Consider the following 22,600-nt stretch of genomic DNA (forward strand, 5'->3'; position numbering starts at 1 on the left):
TGATCGGCAGCCAGGCACGGTTTTTCTTCTTCTTGTCCTTTGTCAGGTCTTTGTTCCGCCCCTGGCTACACTCTAACAGAACCACTTACTGGTGATTAAAAGGAGGGACTCGGCGGCGGGGCGGGGCCTGCCTGGCGCGGGGGCGCAGCGATTGGGCTCACCCTGGGGGGCTGCGCTCTAAGTGCCGCCCGCGGAGGAGCGCCCCCACCCCCACCCCCGGCCCCCGCCCCCCGCGGCCCCAGCGCCGCACCCGACGCCGCGGAGACGTCAGCGCCGAGCAGCCCCGGCTGGGGACCGAGCTTCGCCTGCTGCCGCGGACCGACGGACAGGCGGGCGGGCGGACGGCGGCGGCGACCGCGCGACGGGGAGAGGCGCGCGGGGCCCGGGAACCGCAGGCCCGCAGCCTCCCGCCGCAGCGCCATGGACGGCCCCGACAACGCGACGCTGCTCTTCGGCCCGTCCTCGCTGCAGCCGGACAACTACACGCTGTCGCCCGATGCCAGCAGCCTGCGCCCCGGCTCGGACCTGCCCGTCGCCCCCACCTCCAGCGCCGGCCCCAGCCCGGGGCTCAGTCTCGCGCCCAGTCCGGGCGTCGGTTTCAGCCCCGGCCCCGCGCCCACCCCGGAGCCGACGGCCGGCGGCTCCGCGGGCGGCGCGGCCAGCCTGGGCCCGTCCCTGTTCCCCCACCCCTGGGCGCACCCCCAGACCCCGTTCTGGGACACGCCGCTGAACCACGGGCTGAACGTGTTCGTGGGCGCCGCCCTGTGCATCACCATGCTGGGCCTGGGCTGCACGGTGGACGTGAACCACTTCGGGGAGCACGTCCGCCGGCCCGTGGGCGCGCTGCTGGCCGCGCTCTGCCAGTTCGGCTTGCTGCCGCTGCTGGCCTTCCTGCTGGCCCTGGCCTTCTCGCTGAACGAGGTGGCCGCCGTGGCCGTGCTCCTGTGCGGCTGCTGCCCCGGCGGGAATCTCTCCAACCTCATGTCCCTGCTGGTGGACGGCGACATGAACCTCAGGTACGGAGCTGTCTGGTCCCCGCGCCGGTCTCGCATCCCCAGCAGCCGCGCTCGGCGGTGGGTTCGAGACCGAGCCGAGAGGAAGGAGGGGCGTGGGAGAGGGAGGAAGGCCGTGCGGGGAGAGGCTGACTTTAGAGAGCCCGGGCTTGAGAAGTCAAGGCGGATGTGAGGAAGGTGGTGCTGGAGGGGGAAAGATCTGGTGGGGACAGAGCGGCTCTGACGGCGCTCCGACCCTCCTCCCTGAGGGCTGGGCTGTCACGGGAGGTCTTCGGCCTCGGGAAGACAAAGGGAACTGAGAAGCCTGAAGCCAGGTCTCGCCGGAAATGCAAAAGCCAAATAAGGCTCTTGGCCCCAGTGACGAAGGTGATCTCATATAGATCTCATATATGATTGAGTTCAGTCCAACAGGTCGTGCTCAGCAGCTTGACCATGTCTAACAGGGTGTTTTGGAAAATTTAAAAAGGAAGGAAGATGTTTATTCTTTGCCCTCGGAATCTTCCAGACGCTGGCCAGCTCAATAGGCTTTATAAAGCCAGGGCAACCGTCCTCAGATCTTACCCCCCAATCCTGGGGCTCCGTCCTCCGATTCCGCCCCCCCACCCCCCCCCCCCGTTCCTGTTTCAGTTGGGTTTAGAGGTGCCGTTCTCTTGGCCCTCCCCTCGGATGAAGTGGGTTCTCCCCACACTTCAAGCTCCAGACTTGAAGTCTCTTTCTCCTCTACCCTGTGTGCAAGAGAGAGTGGTTCCCCAATGGGCAAGAGAGACTCTTGGCGCAGAGCCCATTCTGAATTCCGTCCATTGCCTTTTCTGCAGCATCATCATGACCATCTCCTCCACGCTTCTGGCCCTGGTCTTGATGCCCCTGTGCCTGTGGATCTATAGCCGGGCTTGGATCAATACCCCCCTGGTGCAGTTACTACCGCTGGGGGCAGTGACCCTAACTCTCTGCGGCACCCTCATCCCTATTGGCCTGGGGGTGTTCATTCGGTACAAATATAACCGGGTGGCGGACTACATTGTGAAGGTAAGGTCACTCTTCCTTTTATGTCCTTTATGTATTCAGAGAGTTCATGGTCTCTGACCCCTGGCTGAAATGTTAAGAAGTTTGGGAAAGAGGGATACGGAAGAAAACTTGGCAACCCTTGCATGGATAACTTAAAAAAAAAAAAAAAGTTTGTACCACAAAGTAACTTCTATCTTTGGCATTTCAAAAACTCACAGCTTTAACTAAGACAAAGATTAGTTAAAAACAGCAAAAGAAAGCTATTAATATTCACAGGAGGAAATACATCACAGGGGAAAGAAAGAGATACGCGTGCCATTCACCGGCAACATATTTTCCACTGACAAATCGTGCATTATTAAGAATCAAAGCAGGGAAAATACAATTATATGAGTTGAATTTGTCCAGTATTTTAGAAATGCATTACTATATTTTTCAAAAGTGGAACTCTAATTTTGAGAAACTCTGGAGAAGTTTCCTTTAAAATGTTTTATTCAGGGGCGCCTGGGTGGCTCAGTGGGTTAAGCCGCTGCCTTCGGCTCAGGTCATGATCCCAGGGTCCTGGGATTGAGCCCCACATCAGGCTCTCTGCTCAGCGGGGAGCCTGCTTCCTCCCTCTCTCTCTGCCTGCCTCTCTGCCTACTTGTGATCTCTGTCTGTCAAATAAATAAAATCTTTAAAAAAATTAAAAATTAAAATGTTTTATTCATGTTCTAAAAAGAGACACTAATTAAGACCAAAAGTAACTTAAAAATCACATTGCAGCCATAGGATATGCAAAATATTGGCTTTAAAGCACAAAATAAGATTGCGTCCTGGATAAATAAAGCAGAGTATGTTACCATTAGTAAATCTGTGTGTTTTTCCTTCCCCATGCCAGTATTGCATATGGTTTCTAAAGCAAGTGAAAGGATGGGTTTCCTATCATTTTGAACCCTATTTCCAGTATGGCTTTATTTAAAGAAAAAAAAAAGGTGCTTTTTGAAGGGTAGAGATTTTTGTAACAGTTGACCAGAGAAAAAAATTAAATATTTGTCAATCAAGCTTTGTCTGAAAGCTCAAAAATAGTAAGTAAGAGTAAACCATGAATAGGACTCGACTCACATTTTAGGAAGCTACTCAAAATTGCGTAACTAATTACTATTCATGCTCAGGCAAATTCATTTAAACAAGTGAAAGGAATTTCTCCAGTGTTTCCATTACGTAGATTTAAGAAGACATAATCTTTTGTGTTTTACTTATAGTAATTAAGTAGGTTAATTTTAAATAAAGAATAGATGTATCTAAAATCTGACTATTCAGAGAAGCTAACTGTTATTAATATAAAAATAAAGGGTTCTTTTGTACTCATATATCCAGTCTTGAGTAAAAAAATTATATTTAATAATAAACATATATATTTTGAATGTAATAAATTTATGTATACATGTAAATATACATATATTTTATATATTACTTATATAATATACCTACAAATAACCTTGAAATGCATTAAGAACTTATTAAGCTTAATCATTAAGCTAATACCATAAAAACTTGGGAATTTTTTTTTTTTAGATTTTATTTATTTATTTGACAGAGAGAGAGAGAGAGAGAGATCACAAGTAGGCAGAGAGGCAGGCAGAGAGAGGAGGAAGTGGGCTCCCTGCTGAGCAGAGAGCCCAATGCTATGTGGGGCTCCATCCCAGAACCCTGAAATCATGACCTGAGCTGAAGGCAGAGGCTTAACCCACTGGGCCACCCAGACGTGCCCAAACCTTAGGAATTCTAAGAGAAAGTCAGTCAAATAAGCTATTCCCATACTGAAAATAGATACATATATTTAAGTAATAGACAATTTGGTAAGATATGGCTCACTTTGAATTTAAGCTGAACCAATTCCTACTCCTTAACCAGAACACTCATAAAGTATGCTTTATAACACTTTTACACTTTTGCAAACACTTTAAAATGATTATTCAATGTCAGTGTCATCCAAATGATTTAAAATAGTTCGAAAGAAACTTTGGAGCCAATATTTTTACAAGATTTTTACAAGATTTCCCGTCAAAGCTTTTGATGTGGACACACATCTTAATATAAAAAAGGATTCAGGGGTGCCTGGCCGGCTCAGCCGTAGAGCATGCAACTCTTAATTTCTGGGTCATGACTTTGAGCCTCACATTGGGTATAGAGCACTTAATAAAAGTTTGATTTATAACAGTTTGGTTTCTGCCCATTGCACCTTTGGAGCATGAGTATTTATATAATTATTTCAGTACCAGCTAGCATAGCCTTTTTGTCCAGCCCAAATAAATTTTAAATAATTTTTAAAGGAGTATAAATTATATGCCAATCCCACAGACTCCAAGGGGGTTCCCCCCAGATATCCAGCAAACCAGAATCAACACTTCAGCTGTTCTTCTGAATCTCTGCTTTCCTGCACAGACCCCTCCCAACCCTCACCCCCCATTAAAAAACAAAAACAAAACAAAACAAGAACTAGCTAACTACTAATCAAGGAGAGTAGTAGAGGAATTTTTAGGTTTCCCCCTTACTGTTTTCACAGTTTGTCTTACTTAAATGAGTGAGATGTACCAGTCGGCCGTCAAGACGATGACATGTCTTATACAGTCAGTTGTGCTTCATCTAAAATCCATCTTCTTTTTTTTGGAAAGATTGTTTATTTATTTATTTGACAGAGAGAGTGATCACAAGTAGGCAGAGAGGCAGGCAGAGAGGGGGAAGCAGGCTCCCTGCCGAGCAGAGAGCCCAATGTGGGGCTCCATCTGAGGACCCTGGGATCATGACCTGAGCTGAAGGCAGAGGCTTTAACCCACTGAGCCACCCAGGCGCCCCTAAAATCCATCTATTATATGTAAGCATTTTTAGGCATCATTAGAGATTTACAGGTGGGAGATTTCTCATGAACAGATGAAACAGGGGGGTTCAGAATCACAAGGAATTCCTCACATCTTCTGTTTACATTTTTCACTTGCGTAATCTAAGAGTTGGTCATCGTTTCAATATCGCCGTCAATTCTCTGAAACATGAAGTATTTTAAAGTTTGAAAATATCACATGTAAGTTTCATAAATTTTTAATAGCTTTTTATCTCCCGTGTAAAACTAGAGCTAATTTCTTGTGGAAAACATGGGGTCCTGTTCAGCGAAGGTCATGTTCATCTGACCACTCTGTTCATCACACCCCACCTGCTGGGTTGGGCTCAGTTCTGAGTCCCGGCTTTCAGAGGTACACTCACAAATGAAGCACACATTCAGAACAGCCCAGACTCCCGCTACAGAGTTATATGAAAGTCTGGAGACAATGTGCCTGAAGAAGAGTAGACTTCTCCTGTTTTGTTTTTGTTTTTTAGAGAAAGAGAGAAAGAGAAGAAGAGGGGGTGGGTGGGAGAGAGGGAGAGTCCCAAGCAGGGGCCATACTCAGCGACGAGCTCATTGCTGGGCTGGATCCCTGAGATCGGGATCTGAGCTGAAATCTAAAATTGATGCTCAACTGACTAGGCACTCCTCCCCTCCTGTTGATTTATTTTTTAGAGATTTTATTTATTTGTGAGAGAGCAAGAGAGGGAGTGATGAGCAGGGGGGAGGGGCAGAGGGAGAAGCTGAATCCCTGCTGAGCAAGGAGCCCAGGACATGGGACTTGATCCCAGGACCCTGGGATCATGACCTGAGCCAAAGGCAGAGGCTTAACCCACTGAGCCACCCAGGAGCTCCTGTCCTCCTGTTTTTTAAACAGGAGTCTGGTCTGTGCTGCTCCTGAGCATCTATCCAAGATAAAGTCTAGTTGGTAGGGAAGGCAGATTGTCACTCTTCCTAAGGACAGGCCTGCAGGCCATTAGAACTGTCCAAGAAGGACACAGACTCATCCTGAAGAGGTGACCTATCCTCAGAAGTACTTTGTCCAAGACTGCTTATGGCAAGGATCTCCATGGTGCGGGAGATGAGACTCGATGTGTCTCTTCTTCCAAGAGCCTAGGATTCGCTTGCCTGAATTCCTTTCCAGCTATCCTATTTTTGATGGTTTGTCTGTTCCTTTTCTGTTACTAGGTTTCCCTGTGGTCTCTGCTAGTGACGCTGGTGGTCCTTTTCATAATGACTGGCACTATGTTAGGACCTGAACTGCTGGCGAGTATCCCCGCAAGCGTTTACATGATAGCAATTTTTATGCCTTTGGCAGGCTATGCCTCAGGTTATGGCTTAGCTACTCTCTTCCACCTTCCGCCCAACTGCAGGAGGACTGTGTGCCTGGAAACGGGGAGTCAGAATGTGCAGCTCTGTACTGCTATTCTGAAACTGGCCTTCCCGCCACGATTCATAGGAAGTATGTACATGTTTCCCTTGCTTTATGCCCTTTTCCAGTCTGCAGAAGCAGGGATTTTGGTTTTAATATATAAAGTGTATGGAAGTGAAATATTGCACAAGCGGGATCCTCTAGATGAAGATGAAGATACAGATATTTCTTACAAGAAACTGAAAGAAGAGGAAATGGCAGACACTTCCTATGGCACAGTGAAAGCTGATAATTTAATTATGATGGAAACCACTCAGACTTCTCTCTGAACGTGGAGATCCAGAGGAGCTTCTATCTTACTGAAATATTACTTCATAGTTATGCTCTGTGGTAGTGAATATGGTTTACATAAAGGATAACAAATGGTTCCCATTATCATACGTGTCACAATTAGGATCTTCCCATTGTAAGGTCGTATTGGCGTATTAACCACGCGTTTTCACAAATTACAAATCAATGTCATAATATAACTTGCACCTGGGACTGCTAAAGTAAAGCCTGAACATGTTCAACGTGCTCTTTAGTTTTTATCAATACCAATTTCTATGACTCTTTCGAATATGTAAGCTCTTAGAAAACAGGGTCTTGGAAATGTAGAATTTTGGTGCATTATCTTATATGAGTAAAAACAAGCTATTTTTTCTGTAAAGCATAATTTGTAAAGCAATTTGTAAAGCATAATTGAGTTTAATGTAATTGTAAAAAAAAAAAAGTGCTTGCTCAATTTATGAATATCTGAGTGTTGAATTTTGACCTGTATTAAAAAAAATCCCAAAACAGGTCAACTGAACAATGAAATACAGTATTTTATTGTCAAACCTGTGTCAAATCAACACAAAACATACATTAATGTGTATCTGATATCGATTAGTAATGGACAGCTAACATTTTTCCAGGGAACATTTCTTCTCAGTTGGTACTGATTTGGTTTGGGCATTCATGCACACATCGCAAATCAATGCTCTTTTGGAGGGATAATTTGGTTAGGAAAACTTGTAGTACTATCCACCCCAATAGACATCAGTACCTCTCCGGACCCACTTGAGGTGGGAGCTGGGGGGGGGGGGGGAAGGAGCTCCAGGAGAGAAAACAATTAGGCTAGATGTGGGTGCCTTAGAGTGCTTTCCTTCGGGAGTTCCCGAAAGGGTGCAAGGTGTGGACTTTCAGAGCAGTTCTGAGATAATTAGACCAGAATCTGAGATCATAGGTAACACACCCAAAGCCGTTAACACACCCAAAGCCGTTACCCCAAACCTTTGCCTTTCTGCTCACTAGCCTGACAGAGGCCCCCAGCTTCGCCTCCGCTTCCCCAGCAGCGCAGACACCTGGAATCACCCAGGCATGGGGACCACCTGGCCCCGCTAATCCCGGTGATTGCGCCCTTTTGTTGGGACCCGTTTCACCTCGGGCGAGCTCACTTGCAAATCAGTTCTTGCATCACAAAGGAAGCAGTCTTTCCCGATCCCCTAAGGGTATCTGTGCGGACCTCCGGGTGTGGAAAAGCTCCACGCAGAGAAGGTCTGGGCCAGGCCACCCAGGCGGGGACTCCGGGACTCGAGCGGGTGGCGGGCAGGGTGCGGGCGGCCGCGCAGCGCGGGGAGCGGCGGCGGGGTGGGCGGCTGGCTGCCTCCGCACGGCGGCCTATTTAGGGCAGGGCGGCGGCGGGAGCGGCCCGGGCTGCGCTTATGGCTGCCCTGGGGGATGAGGTGCTGGACGGTTACATGTACCCGGCGTGCGTCCCCTACTCGTACCCGTACCCCTACCCGCCGGCCGCCAAGGGCAAGGGCGCGGTCAGCGCGGGCGGCTGGCGGCACCGGGGCGGGGGCTGCGCTCCCGCGTCCTCCTCCTCGTCGTCCTCTTCCGCCGGGGCGGCCGCGTCGTCTTTCCCCGGCTGCGGGCAGCTGACGGCCGCCGAGTACTTCGACAGCTACCAGCGGGCGCAGCTCATGGCCCTGCTGTCGCAGGTGGGCCCGGGTGTGGGCGCGCGGCCCCGCAGGGCGGGCAGCCGGGACGTGGCCGTGCAGGTGAACCCGCGCCGCGACGCCTCCGTGCAGTGCTCGCTGGGGCGGCGCACGCTGCTGCGCAGGACCCGCGACCCCGCGGCGCCGGCCGGCCCGGGCCTCGAGGGTGCGGCGGCGGCGGGCGGCGGCTCGGCGTCCCCGCAGCCGGCGCGCCGGGGTTCCGAGCAGCGCAGCCCCCCGAGCGGCGCCCCGCGGCCCGTACGCTTCCAGCGCACCGTCGCCGTGTACTCGCCCGTGGCCTCGCGCCGCGTCACCACCTTCCCGGAAGGCGCCGACGGCACGGCCGGGGAGCAGAGGCCCGCGGCGCCGGAGGGAGAGCGAAGGCCGCCGCCTGCGAGGCCCCGAGGCCCGGAGGAGGGAGAGGCGTCGGCGAGGAAGGCGCCCCGACGGCCGCGGCCCGAACAGGAGGGGGACGAAGCCGGGGCCCAGGCCGCCGAGCGGACCAGCTGGGAGCAGCCGGCCGCCGGGCCGGGGCTGCCGCCGCGGGACAGCGGGACCGGCGAGGCGGCCCGGCGGCGCGCGCCCAGGGGTCCGGAGCCGCCCCCGCCGCTGGAGCGCGCCCAGGACGCCGCGGACGAGACGCCGTCGCCGCGGAGCCCCGAGCAGGCCAAGGAGCGGCCGCGCTTCCAGGTGAGGCCCGGGCGGCCGCGGGAGCTGACGGGCGCGGGGGAGCCCCGGGCGTGTGGCCGTCCCCGGCCCTTGCCCCCGGCTGCGCGCGACACGCGGAGGCGCCCGGGAGGCGGGCGGCGTCCAGGCGCCTTTTCGCGGCCGCGCAGAGCTGCCGGGGATCGTCCTTCCCCCAGCGGCAGAGTTGGGCGAGTGCCGCCGGGTGGTGGTTGGCGGCGATCGTAACACGGGGGCCCTGGTAACACTCGCATTTCGAGCGTATTTACTGTTAAAAACAACAACAAAACCCTGACCGTGGACGTGTAGTCGGGCGTTCAGTCCCCATTTGGACGATCTAGGAGGGGTACGCCCCAGAACACCCTAAGGGGAACGTGCTGGCAGGAGAGTCGTTTCCCCGCGGGTCCCCCTCTCCGGTCCGAGTTCAGTGCGGCAGAGGCCCTAACAGTGACCGGGGTCCTGGTCGGCTCTCCCCTGCTTCTTGGCCGAATCCCCCAAGCTCCTCCTGGAAGCTAGAGCTCTTGACGTGCCTCCCTGGGGATCTCTTCTAGCTCCTAGAAAGTACCCCTCTTCGGAAACAGCGTTGCTAACGCCCCGGGGCCCTTGGGTTTGCCGCGCGAGCGCAGCAGGCGCGGTGGGTCCGCTCACCGTCGCGGTGCGCGGGGCAGTGGTGAGGCAGGTAAGTGAAGGGCGGTGGTGAGAGCGCTGGGGGCCTCCTCTGGGGTCTTTCCCACTGCCGGCCCAGGGCTCGCGGGGGCAAGGGAGGAAAGAGGGAGAGAGTCAAGTTCGACGACGGAAGCTGCGTGTAATTTGAACCATGTGTGCGCTTGCCTCCTAACTTCCCTGTCCCTAGGTTTGCTCACCCATAAAACTGCTCTAGAATTGGCAGGAACTTTGGAGTTAGGCCTTCAAGAGCTCTCCAAACACCTGTTTCTCACGGGGAGGGGAGAAGAGAAGCTTAAGAATAAGACCGTGTACTTCAGTTCAAGTTAAATATGAATTCCGATTTTTCCCCAGTTGAGACTCCTAGCACTGTTGGAAAGTGAAGGACCAAACCAATCTGGAACAATGAGCTTTTTTAGGCTCCTGCTTGCTTATGCGTTTGATTAAACCCTCAGGTCACCTGACCACTACCTTGTAGAGACTAATGGGCAAAACCTTGAGCCCACTTTCCTCCCTGATCTAGAAGGAGGCTGCCCGTTTTAAGTAGCAAATCGGTTCCTTCCCAGTTTGTGAAATGAAGGCTAATTCCCATTTCCCATGAGTTAAACCCTGGCGTCTCTCTGTTCAGTTCTTGGAGCAGAAGTACGGCTACTACCACTGCAAGGACTGCAACATCCGATGGGAGAGTGCTTACGTGTGGTGTGTGCAGGGCACCAGCAAGGTAAGAAACGCTGCGGAACCCGCCTCTTTTGACCCAGGTGTCCAGAGGGCTCTGCTTCACTTCACTCTGCTTCTCTTCCTCTCTCCGCACAGGTTTACTTCAAGCAGTTTTGCAGAACTTGTCAGAAGTCTTACAACCCTTACCGAGTGGAGGATATCACCTGTCAAGTAAATCGAATACTCCCCTTTTGTGTCTGAACTGGGTAACTGGGAGAGGGCTTTGGTGGAGTTTCTTGAATGTATCCTGAAGCGAGGTTCCTAGTTACCTGGGTTTTGACAGCTTTTCAGTGGGGACGGGGAAAGAGTACTCAACTGGGAAACCCGGCTTTTGGGTGGGGGTGGGGTGTCTTGTATTTTTCTGTCCTCGCAAATCTTGGTTATGTTAACCTCCTGAGATGCTGGCCCCCTCCTGCAACACGGAAGAAGGTTGGCCTTACCTGGTTCTCTGATGGGAGAAAATAGGTCAAAAACCTAGAATGCCTTCTATTTGCCATGAAGCTGCCTGTTTTGCCCAAATGCTTTATATGAAGCCCACCCTGCAGTCAGGATACTTAGTGATAAACGTGGGGTTCGAAAGTTTCAGTCTTGCCCAGTGCTTGCAAAAGGAGGCTGATTTGTTCCAGGGTGAATTTAAGCTGGCCACTTTTATGGGGCTAATGAGTAACATTGCCGGTTTACTTTTTTTTTTTTTTTTTTTAAGATTTTATTTATTTGACAGTACGAGAGAGAGGGAACACAAGTCATGGGGAGTGGGAGAGGGAGAAGCAGGCTTCCTGCAGAATGGGGAACCGACACGGGGCTTGATCCTAGCACTGGGATCATGACCTGAGCTGAAGGCAGATGCTTAAGGACTGAGCCACCCAGGCCCTCGGCTGGTTCATTTTTTAACTAAGCAAACTAAGCACTGCACTGTGGGAAGAGGATTAGATAATCTAAGGAAAAGGACTAAACTTTTCTTTTTCTTTAAGAGATAAATGGTCTGTAGGTCTTATTTTATTAAAGATTTTATTTGAGAAAAAGAGTGAGCATGAGCCGGTGTGGGGCGGGGGGGTGGCAGCGGAGGAGCCCGATGTGGGGCTCGATCCTGGGACCCTGAGATGATGACGTGTTAGCCCTCAGTAGTGGAGCCTGATGTGTTAGCTAACAAGCCTAATCCACGCACTTTCCTCAAGTTGGACATTGGAGGCCTTACTGGCTAGGGTAGGAAGAGAAAACCCAAGTATGGAGAAAACAGTTTAGACTTCCTTAGATGAAGGCAGAGTAGGGTCAGGTTCTAAATAAAGTAGGATGCCTTGACCACCCTGCTCCCGGCTCTGGGGGGTGCTCCTTTGCTTTTGGTGTCCGCTTAAGGTCATTTGCAGCAGGTGTGTGTGTGGGCGGCAGGTTCAAGTCCATGGACGCCAGGCTGGATTCCCAGCTTGGCCTAGTAGCTAGTCTCTCCTCCTAGCTTTCCTTGTCCGACTCCCCTGCCCCGACGGATTCTTCTCCACCCTTCAAGGGCAGAAAGATTTCCCTCTAATGGTGTTTCAAAAGCACCTTCACAAGACGACACTGAATCTACACAACATGAGAGCACGAGCACCTGGTTAAGCACACTTTAATCCTATCCTATCCTTGCTGGAGGGGCGCAGACAGAGCAAAATTAGCCCAGGGCCTTGTTTAGAGTGCATTCCGTAAGTATTCGAATGAACTAGAAAAATAACTTGGAAGTTTGAGGACGTCCCCACAGGCTTATCTCCTGTCCTTCTCACTTTGGTTTTGCAGAGTTGTAAACAGACTAGATGCTCCTGCACTGTAAAAGTTCGCCACGTTGACCCAAAAAGGCCCCATCGTCAAGATTTGTGTGGGAGATGCAAAGGCAAACGCCTGTCCTGTGACAGCACTTTCAGCTTCAAGTATATCATTTAAATGAATGTAAAAAAAAAAAAGGTCTTACTTGAACATGAGCTAACGGAGCAGACACGTTAGCTTTTCTCTATGCTCCTTTCTGCCTCTTCCTTCTCAAAAATACTTCATGAAAGGCTGTATTTTTGATAAAGCCTTCAAATAAAAGTACTGCAAAAACGATAAATTGCATAAGGTTTTTTTTAAGTTTAGGAGAGCTTTTCTTCTGTCTGAATCTCTCACTGTGAGGTTTACTGCTTACATGTGGCTATAGGGCCGAAGCTTCTAGCAAGAGGGTGATTGAGCGAAAAGCCACCTAACCATTCATTAAAGCAACATTCTTCCCAGTGAGGTGGAGGCAGAGTTCAGGCTTGATGTATGAAGAGAGTGAGGGTTTTGTTTTGTTTTGTTTTGAAGATTTTATTTATTTGACAGAGCGAGAGACCGCGAGAGAGGGAACACAAGCAGGGGGAATGAGAGAGGGAGAAGTAGGTTTCCAACCAAGCAGGGAGCCCAAGGCGGGGCTCAATCCCAGGACACTGGGATCATGACCTGAGCAGAAGGCAGATGCTTAATGACGAGCCACCCAGGCGCCCGAGAGTGAGGGTGCTGCCTCTGGGTTGCTCCCAAGCAGCTGGTGGCTGTGGAGGGGGAGGCTGGGAACTATACACTACATGGACCATTTCACAGAGAGGCTACAGGTGGGGACTAGAACAGGGTGGCAAAGGGCAGCTTCTTTAAGCTGTTAACGTCATCATCTGGACTTCAGGTGGTAACTTAAATGGGCCTTCTAAATGTAAAGATTTCAAGTTAGGGGACGCCTGGGTGGCTCAGTTGGTTGGACGACTGCCTTCGGCTCAGGTCATGATCCCGGAGTCCCGGGATCGAGTCCCGCATCGGGCTCCCAGCTCCATTGGGAGTCTGCTTCTCTCTCTGACCTTCTCCTCGCTCATGCTCTCTCTCACTGTCTCTCTCTCTCAAATAAACAAATAAAATCTTTAAAAAAAAAAAAAAAAAAAAAGATTTCAAGTTAGTTAACAGACTGCTGTAGGCTGGCTTTTTGTCTTGCACTTCTGTAACTGCAGACTAACCAGGAGTTCTCCCCTGTCCGTGCCTGCTGGCTTCCTACATGACGGCCAAGAGAGCATGACGGCCCTGCTCCCAGAGCTATCCTGGTTGGGGATGGCACGTTGTCTAGAGCCTCAGGATTTTAATGGTATCAGAGTTGAGGGTTACTGGTTTAATAGTTACAGAAACCACATTCACTGGAACCAGGTGCTAATTATGCCTCCCAATTTCCTAATCCTCCCATTAAAGTTAACCCTTACGACTTCAGAGGGAAGTATGCAGAAATGTCTGTTAACATCTTGGATGAGTGAGTGAAGACAAATGGAAGGCATAAAGAACTTAAAGGGGCACCTGGGTGGCTCAGTGGGTTAAGCCTCTGCCTTCGGCTCAGGTCATGACCTCAAGGTCCTGGGATCAAGCCCCACATCAGACTCTGCTCAGTGGGGAACCTGCTTCCTCCCCTCTCTCTGCCTACTTGTAATCTCTGTCAAATAAATAAAATCTTAAAAAAAAAAAAAACTTAAAATGAATCTCAGGTCTCTAGAACCCTTCGAGCAATGGGAAGTCCCCTCTGCATCCACATGAACCGGGGAAGGTGTTTGTAAAAACAGATTCCAAGGCCCCTGTCCCTCCCGAATCGCTGTCCGGGGCTGAAGCATTTTAGCAAGCATCCTGGATGTTGCTTCTACATGAAAGTATGGGAACTACTGCTTGAGTTAGCCTTATACTTCAGGAAAACAGGTGTGGCTCTGCCCTTCTGGAGCTTCCAGAGGAGTGAGTAGACGGCCATTATTTTCTACATTAAAAACAGGTAACATGGAGTCTGTCACAGAAGAGCTACTCGGGGACCTATAATGGGAGGTCAGATTTAGGTCAGAGAAGGTTTGCCTGAAGAATGACACTTGGGCTGGCCTGAAGTTTGGGAGAGCTTAGGTGAAGAGGGGAAGGAGAAAGTTTTCAGACCAAGGTCACCTGTGCAAAGGACCAGTGGTAGACCAAACCAGAAGGAAACCAAAGGAGTCAAATATTCTGGGGGACAGGGATGGGCATGATGGCAAGTGACACTGGTAGACATAGACTAGGAGGACTTTTTAGACTTTCCCCGAGGACTGACTGGTCTTGGCATTTGAATTCACTAAAAGGTGTTAAAGCTGTGGTAGGACACAGATTTATCTTCAAAAAGAAATAATCACAGTGGCTGCCTGTAAACCAGTAAGGAGACTTGCAAAGATCAGATAAAATGGTGGTAGGACCAAAGAGCTGAATGACCACTCTAGGTGTAGGGGAAGGTGATCAAACACCTGTTCCTACAGATTTGGTTGAAGGGAGGGACGGGGAAAGGAAACTTACTTGACTTGTGGCATGCAAACATGTTAACAAGTAGACACTTATTTAATGAGGGAACCATAGAACTATACCTGCTAAAGAGTCCCAAGTCTATTAATATGGGTAGTTAAATCATTCTTCAAACTAAAGAGCCTGCCATTACTTTTCTTAATGGAGCAGCTAATGTTTTACAGTTGAAAGCAAGGACCAAAGTAGGTTTTACCTAGTGTGTATTGCACAAAGTGGCACAAAAATATTCTAAAAGTTGTGACAACATTTTGGGAATTAGCACTGTCACACTCTACAAAGGGAATTTGTGTGTTTGTGTGTGTAGCAAGGCAGACATGATGACTAGAGGGAAATCCCCAGGATACATGATCTCTGGGTGTCCAGTGACTCTAAGGCAAGCGTGCATTACTTTGAAAAATATTTTAAATGCCTCGAAGTACAATTATAATTACATTGATTCTGATATCTTCTTTCTTTTCATTTAGAATATGCCGGCATGGTGTGTGAGCAGCGCTCCGGGACCTAAATAAGGAAAACTTACTCTGGCTTCGGTGAGTTTGTTCCAAGAGAATGGAACCATACATTTTCTAAATTTATGGTAGATTGTGTGGGTTGTACTACACCCCCTATGTTATATCACTAAAAGAAGAAAATATTTTTAAAATTGTGTTTAAAAACAAAAAAACTTTGGGCTTCCTATTTTAGAAGCAGAATTAAAAGACTGCCAGAGCTTTTCTCTTGGTGTTATTGTACAAGCTTACTAAAGATCAACTTGGTGGGCAAAAGAGAAAGGTCGTATGAGCATAAACAGCTCTGTCTGGAACCACATATGGTATTTAATAAATTAAGCATCTGGTATATTTTGCTAAATGCAATCTCTGGATTCAGAGGGGCAAACTAGTATAGGTTTTAGGAAAACTCGATTGCCAAAGGACAAGCCTATTTTGTATTTGCCTTACTTATTAATCAACTGAGCTACATAAGCATGAAAAGGAAATTTCAACTGTTTAAAGGTTTGGTTTGGGCAATTAATTAGTCACCCCGATTTGTTCTCAACTTCGTTCTCCCCCTCTCAGGGGAAGTATGTTTACGGATGAGGATCATATTTGACAAGTTTCTGCAGGCTGCACACGATAATCATTCATCCTTAAAATACAACACCAACCAGCAGCTACAATGCTTTTTATTTTAACAAAAAGGATATAAGGAGGGTGAGAAAATAGGGGATGGCAGGACAGGATGTAAAGTGTGGGGTGTCTCTGGACACCACCCCTCTCTTCCTGCCTCACACCCAAAGTTATTAAATAATTTAAAGGACACCATTTACAGTACCAGAACACCATTGAAATAACTGTGTGTGTGTGTGTGTGTGTGTGTGTGTGTGTGTGTTTATCAGGGTCAAAAAATACAGTGATCATGAATGTGCCATGACCAGTTCTGGATTTTACAGGTGACAGAACTCGAGTCATCAGTCCAACGGCCTGCACAGTGCCTTCAATTAATGCACTTGAGCATAATTACATTTCTGGCAGGGTCCACACCCCCAAGAAAAGGCAAAGCTATAAGCATTTCATTTCTACATTCTAAACTCTGGAATCCCAGAGCCCAGTTTAAAAGAAAGTCACAGTGGATAAGAGATGCCTATAAAAATACAAGGTGTTCCTTTCAAATCAGAGGAATTGTGGGACTACATTCATTTCTTTTACAAAATGCTATTTAGAAAAGGACAGAATCCAGTTCGTGTTATGCTACAGGCTTCGACAGGAGTAAGTATATTGCATGTTTTGGTAGTCAGTCTTCCGGCTTCCTTTCATTTTCCCCCATAGCCCCAGGCTCCTTTTGGGTGAAACACGTGAGTCCTGAACACGACCAGAGAAAAACGGGTTTGCATCTCTCTTCTTGAATTCTCTGCAGACTTCGGGGCCCGCAGGTCATGTACGCTACCATCAGTGACCGCAATCTTTTCTTTAGCTTTGTACACCTGTTCTTGTCTAACACTGCATTGCACCAATGTACAATACTGGTTTAATCTTTACAGTTTCTATAATAATTATGGAGTAAAATAAGTTAACTTCTCTAATGAGAATAGCTGACGGGCAGCATACATCTTTATTTTACATTTTTAAAGTCTCTGCAGGCATCTACTTTGGTTAGTTATCAACAATCGTAACGTAAGCACTGATCAGAGAACTGAGCAGCATTCCAATAACATTAACAGATATATTATTTCTTTTCAAAATACCGGGAAAGCCCAGCTTTAAAATATTATTAAAATGTTCTAACATTTACACACTATGAAGAGTTAGATCTAATAAAATAAAATTTCTTCAAAAATAATCTTGCCGTCCTCTTTGAGGCATGCTGACACGGTATCACCAAACATCCATACCTGGAAAATAGGACTGTCACATACGCACACATCCCTGCTCACGCACACACAACCCCTTATACAGACTAAAAAACAAAACACCCACGCCCTCATCCCATGTGTTGAAAAAAATCAATGGTTTTTGCAAATAAGTCTGTCTGTATCTATCCGACTGAAGGTTCTTCATGTAGACGACTGAGCGTCAACTCCAGAGGACGCTCCCGGCTGCTGGGAACCCCGCAGCCGCGCAGGTCTTCAGCTAAAATGAATGAGCCTGGGTTTTAGCCTCATGTCACCTGCTTTCCAATGTCTCAGTACTAGAGGCCATTATTGCGACAGTCTGGGAATTCTCTCCTTTCTCCAGAAAGCAGTGCATGCGTACGCATCCCTTTTAGCCCTTTTCTTTTCACACAGGTTAAGTCATTAAAAAAAAAGAAAAATGCCTTCTTCATACAGTTGCTCGTGGGAGGTACGGGCAGCCGCTAAGATTTCTTTTCTTCAGATCTTTGATTCCTTCCGACCTTCTTAATCTTGGTAAGAGCTGGACACTAGTGACGCTCGCCTTGTGGATGCTGCCAGGAAGAGTCATCCGGGAACTGCAAGGGCTCACGAGAGGCGCCCGTTCATATGCTTCGTCAGCTTCCGTTTTGTTTCTGCCCGAAACGCCTGAAGTTCCTCAGAATCCGGTGCTCACCAGATTTCCCATCGGTTTGGCCTGTGCTAAAAGCTGGTGCGACTGCACCATGCGCAGAGACTCCCTTATCTCTAGATTAAGTTCCATCAGTTTGTAGTTGGCTTCGGACATGTCCAGGTCAGAGCCAGTCACCGCGAAGCTTCCCGTCTGGCCCAGCGTCTGATGATGGAAATAGATGTGTAACAGCGTCTGCACGGGGTCGTCTTCACAGCTGCCGAAGATGTCATTGGGCCAGAGAGCTCTGAAATACACAATATACGTATATTCTTAAAGATTTTGACAGAAACAGCGAGAGAGGGAACACAAACAGGAGGACAGGGAGAAGCAGGCTCCCCGCTGAGCAGGGAGCCCAGGGCAGGGCTCGATCCCAGGACCCTGGCATCATGACCCGAGCTGAAGGCAGATGCTTAACCCACTGAGCCACCCAGGCGCCCCTGAAATACATAACAATTTTAAGTCCTGAGACTCAAGCAGTTATTAAAGTCAGCGACATTTTAAATGAATACCTCTAACAAAATTCCCTTGTGAATCAGAGGATCTATTTTTTTGTTTTTTAAGATTTATTTATTTGTCAGAGAGAGAGAGAGTGAGCACAGGCAGACAGAATGGCAGGCAGAGGGAGAAGCTCCTCGCCGAGCAAGGAGCCCGATGCAGGACTCGATCCCAGGACGCCGGGACCATGACCCGAGCCGAAGGCAGCTGCTTAACCAACTGAGCCACCCAGACATCTGAGCAAATGTATCCCCCAAAGTAGCAGAGTGAACAAAGTCTAAAACTGGTGTCATTTCAGTGATAACTGTAGAAAATACCAAAGTCACGCTTTCATAAAGACATGATATTGAAACAACAAATCAAAAGCCCAAACCCAGTCAGTATAAAATCCCTGTCCGTCTAGGTGGAGAGGTATGAAATCCATTTCACCTGAAAGCTTTCACTTGTGCCACAGCTGATACAAATTCCTTATTTTTCAAGGTTTCGATTAAAGAATGAATGGCAGTTTCTATAGTAGTCTGCGCAGCTTTGGAAATGTCGATTTCTTCATTTTCTGAAGCAGACTCTGCTTCTTTGAGGATATTTTCCAGTTGGGCAAGTTCCTCAGACATGTTGATGACCTGAAACAAATAAATATACCTTAAAAGGATCTATCTGTATATTAAAGAACTCATGGGGCATCTAATTGGCTGTAAAGCTGTGTCCGATGATAGGAGTAGCTTCTCTTCAAGACTGGCAAACGTTAAGTTTAGTAGTTAAAGGCAGTTAATATTTCAAGTTCTCCATTCAGTAGACTTCCAAACCCTCATCTTTAAATACTCTTGATAAGGAACAAGCGATGGGGGACTGGCTGGCTCAGCTGGTGGAGCATGTGACTCTTGATCTTGGGGTTGTGAGTTCGAGCTCCACATTGGGCATAGAGGTTATTTAAGGAAATAAAAAAAAAAGGTTACAATAGATGTTAAGATGTAATAAAACTAGATATAACCAATGTTTATATCGGTTTTAATATGTGATATTACATCTTGGATGGTAAAAATCATTCACTGTTATGGAGGGGGTCATGAATTTTTTTTGTCAGCAAAGGAAAGTCTTTATATTTTAAAAGATTATTTACCCAGTGCATTTTATATAAACCGGTATGTATTTTTTAAATTGATTTAACCAATTAATGAAAGTGAAGGCATTTCCTGTTTCAGTACCAGCTTTGACAAGGGGGTAAAAAGACTAAAGTCACTGTCTTTGAACCTATTCACTACATGGATTTCCAACATTCAAAGTGTTTTTGACAGGCTGCATGTGCGTCACTAAAACTACAAAAATATATGGACAAGACGTTAGGGGAGTTTCATAATTTAACTGTGTCTTTATTCAGCTGATGTGCTCTCCTTGACTTGTGGTTACAGATGCTCTGTTGGTACTGCTGTGACCTTGAAGGTCTTGAACCTTTCAAGACCGCTGGCTATCTGCTGTTTTATTTACTGACAGGTCCCGAAACAGCACATCATTTCTAAAATGACAATTCTGAAAAAAAGGACTCACTGTTAAGTGACTTTTGACGTAAGATCTCCTACAAGGAATATGTGTGTTATAATTTAATATTCTAGGATCAGTAATTCCTGCTAGAACTGAATATTTACCTCTGGCTCATTTTTTATTGTATTTACTTGGCTGATCAGTTTGCAGTAGGCTTGGAACAGAAGCAGCAACTGAAAATGCAGTTTGTATAACCTTCGGCAGAGCTCCAGTTCCTAGAAGTAAGTAAATAATACTGCGTTAAGTTCAGGTGCCACTGTCCGTGACGTTTGAGTAGACAGTACATTTCCAGTAAAAATTTATAAGTAATTATGTTAAAAATTATCTTGACATTTATTTCTCTGCAGTAAGCAAGTTAATATAGTGTGAAACTGAGGAAAAATGCTTTGAAGACTGGGATTAAAATACAAATACAAAGACTTGGTTATGTAATTCATTTAGCGAGAAGCACATTTTCACATCAGAATTTTTCGGCAGGCAACATCAAATGCTTTAAAAAGGATTCACTTTAACTTGAAATTCGTAATGAAAAAGAAGGACAAATGCATATACTTTTGCCCACTGAGATATATATCTCACAGCATTTATCAACAAATGTGTGAGGAAGCAAAGTCACACTGGCTTATCTCCTACCTAAAAATGAATTCATTTTTCTAAAAACAAAACAAAACAAAACCTTGAAATCTCATGGAAATGAGACCATGAAATTAACATAGACACTTTTGATTTTTAAAATTAAGTTTAAATTGTTAGTTTATAGATGTACAAAAAAGGTGGCTGCTAGTTTGCGCATATCAGCAAATCTCCTCTTTAGAGGACCAACATTTCATGGATTAGGGCTATGCGGAACTGAAGCATACTCTTAAAGTAGTCCATGACAAAACATTGCTAGATCACAAATGGCAAATGAAAATCAGTTTGTCTGACATGGATAATCTATAAATTAAGACAGGTCACTTACTGCTAGAATTTCCATTTGCTAAGCAAGAAGGTGATCGGTTCACAAAAAATACAAAGGAAGAAAAAGACCAAGAATTAGTGTAAGACATCATTTTAAGTAGGGTCACAGATGTCCCAGGCAAACTGAAGAACATTTAATTGCATCCAAAAGAAAAATTTGCTATTTCCAGGATAAAACTTTTTATATACTTACTGTAACAATCCAGCGTACTTTAAACTCTTTGACAAATAACTAAATTACCTTTAGGCTATAATTTGTTTCTTGTGTGAAAGCTACACAGGACAAAAGTGAACTAATGTGATCTAGGGAAACGTGGCTAGTGTAAGTGATCTAAAAGAAAAAGCAAATGTCATAAAATTTCCATCAGTAAAGTGGAAAATTTCTGACTGGACAATGAGACATGAATTACTGTTTTTAGAAATGAACTTGCTTATGATCGTATAAATACCGACGAGAACATTATCTCTGGTGTGGGTCCAGGCTTCCGACCCTTACTAATTAGGTCCCACTTTGCCATTAACTGGTGGAGTCAGAACACAGAATGTCAAACGCAGAGGTATGTTTTAAAATGCATTCCAGGGGCACCTGGGTGGCTCAGTGTGTTGAAGCCTCTGTCTTTGGCTCAGGCCCCGCATCGGGCTCTCCGCTCAGCGGGAAGCCTGCTTCCCTCTCTCTCTGCCTGCCTCTCTGCCTACTTGTGATCTTTGTCTGTCAAATAAAAAATAAAAAATCTTAAAAAAAAAATGCATTCCAGAGTGCAATTTAGTGAACTTCAGAAGTTCAGCCCAACTATGTTTGAGTCAAAAGAGATGATGTACGTAAAATATAGAGTAAAACATCTAGTTTAAGGACTATTTTAAAATATTCTATTAAAATATCTATAGCCACTTGGACCTAGTTTCTGGTCCACTCTAGAGAAGAATGATTTTTAATTCAAATGGCAATTGTTACAATGTAAATATTGCTTCTAAAAGTTCCTTTGAAGTCTGCTTTTCAAAACAGTGTCCTCTGAAGGACTGTTTATATAATGTTCCTATCCATTTAGAAAGGATTTTCTAAGCAAAGGTGAACTTCGGCTCCATTCTGCTTCCTTATGTATTACGTGGATAGTCATTCCGTGAATTATTAGTTGAGCATAATCTAATGTCAAACATACTAGCATATGTAAATTTGAGGTTCTGCTTTATACGGTTTTATATGGAAACTAACAACCACTTGAGTTTCAAATACTCTTCCTCACTTCTATTCGCCGAAAAAATGGAATTGGCTCTAGATGCACACACTCATAGCATCCACTTCGGGATGTAACGGGAAAGAAACCATGATGGGGTGCCCGGGTGGCTCAGTCAGTTAAGCACCCGACTCTTGTTTCTCAGCTCAGGTCATGATCTGAGGAAAGCACATCATGGGTCATGAGATTGAGCCCCATGTCGGGCTCCGGAGGGAGTCTGCCTGAGAGCTGAGACTCTCTCCCTCTCCCTCTGCCCCTCCACTGCTTGCTCTCTCCCTCTCTCAAATCAATCTCTGGTCACAACTGTAGGAGATGACACAAATGTAGTTAATCGTGTAGCTCTGAATTACCAGAAGTTACTTTAAATATGCCAACTTTCCAGATTTGAAATTCTTGATATTCAGTGTACTGAAGTTGGCAGGTATATTTTTTTCATTTTTAAGTATTTATTATGCAAAAGAATTTTCATACACAGCGACAGATACTAGTCATATGTAACAGGTGTCCTCAAACTCAAGGAGCTGAATGTAAAAGGAGAGAGAAGATATAAATGAAATTCTAAAATGTACAGTTTTCTGTTTTCACTTAGTCGAAAGCCTCGAGCTATATTAACTGACTTAGACTCTTGTAGATGGAACTCATTTTCTTCAAGGCAGAGAAATGTATGAAATCACTTCATCTAATCACCTAACT

General features: G+C 46.8%; 3 protein-coding genes across 12 annotated transcripts in view; 2 read left to right on the top strand and 1 right to left on the bottom strand.

Annotated features, from left to right (window-relative positions):
* The first annotated feature begins 261 nt into the window (after nucleotides 1–261).
* On the top strand, nucleotides 262–7,092 carry SLC10A4 (solute carrier family 10 member 4). The gene is made up of 3 exons (XM_032331971.1): nucleotides 262–1,016; nucleotides 1,829–2,039; nucleotides 6,067–7,092. The coding sequence occupies exons 1-3, from the start codon at nucleotides 421–423 to the stop codon at nucleotides 6,577–6,579; spliced, it is 1,320 nt and encodes a 439-aa protein (XP_032187862.1). The 5' UTR covers nucleotides 262–420; the 3' UTR covers nucleotides 6,580–7,092.
* Nucleotides 7,093–7,995: 903 nt separating this feature from the next.
* On the top strand, nucleotides 7,996–12,260 carry ZAR1 (zygote arrest 1). The gene is made up of 4 exons (XM_032331974.1): nucleotides 7,996–8,961; nucleotides 10,247–10,339; nucleotides 10,432–10,506; nucleotides 12,103–12,260. The coding sequence occupies exons 1-4, from the start codon at nucleotides 7,996–7,998 to the stop codon at nucleotides 12,244–12,246; spliced, it is 1,278 nt and encodes a 425-aa protein (XP_032187865.1). The 3' UTR covers nucleotides 12,247–12,260.
* Nucleotides 12,261–15,792: 3,532 nt separating this feature from the next.
* Nucleotides 15,793–22,600, bottom strand: part of FRYL (FRY like transcription coactivator) — a 261,657-nt gene continuing 254,849 nt past the window's right edge. For 8 of the 10 annotated variants that reach the window (XM_032334261.1, XM_032334264.1, XM_032334263.1 and 5 more), the window contains 4 exons: nucleotides 20,677–20,694; nucleotides 19,820–19,930; nucleotides 18,609–18,799; nucleotides 15,793–17,928 (listed from right to left, as the gene is read on the bottom strand). In XM_032334261.1, the coding sequence (XP_032190152.1) occupies nucleotides 17,670–17,928; nucleotides 18,609–18,799; nucleotides 19,820–19,930; nucleotides 20,677–20,694 (579 nt within the window). In that variant the 3' untranslated portion in view covers nucleotides 15,793–17,669. The remainder of the gene's footprint in view (nucleotides 17,929–18,608; nucleotides 18,800–19,819; nucleotides 19,931–20,676; nucleotides 20,695–22,600) is intronic. The other 2 variants (XM_032334260.1, XM_032334257.1) reach the window with 1 other exon arrangement.

The sequence above is a fragment of the Mustela erminea genome, chromosome 2 (genome assembly GCF_009829155.1).
Source record: "Mustela erminea isolate mMusErm1 chromosome 2, mMusErm1.Pri, whole genome shotgun sequence".
NCBI classification, from domain to species: Eukaryota; Metazoa; Chordata; class Mammalia; order Carnivora; family Mustelidae; genus Mustela; species Mustela erminea.

Bases quoted from the DNA above. Each gene is read 5' to 3' on its own strand.
- SLC10A4 (XM_032331971.1), top strand. From the start codon at position 421: ATGGACGGCCCCGACAACGCGACGCTGCTCTTCGGCCCGTCCTCGCTG. The intron at 1,017-1,828 runs GTACGGAGCTGT...CCTTTTCTGCAG, and splicing joins GACGGCGACATGAACCTCAG to CATCATCATGACCATCTCCT. The intron at 2,040-6,066 runs GTAAGGTCACTC...TTCTGTTACTAG, and splicing joins TGGCGGACTACATTGTGAAG to GTTTCCCTGTGGTCTCTGCT.
- ZAR1 (XM_032331974.1), top strand. From the start codon at position 7,996: ATGGCTGCCCTGGGGGATGAGGTGCTGGACGGTTACATGTACCCGGCG. The intron at 8,962-10,246 runs GTGAGGCCCGGG...CTCTCTGTTCAG, and splicing joins AGGAGCGGCCGCGCTTCCAG to TTCTTGGAGCAGAAGTACGG. The intron at 10,507-12,102 runs GTAAATCGAATA...TTGGTTTTGCAG, and splicing joins TGGAGGATATCACCTGTCAA to AGTTGTAAACAGACTAGATG.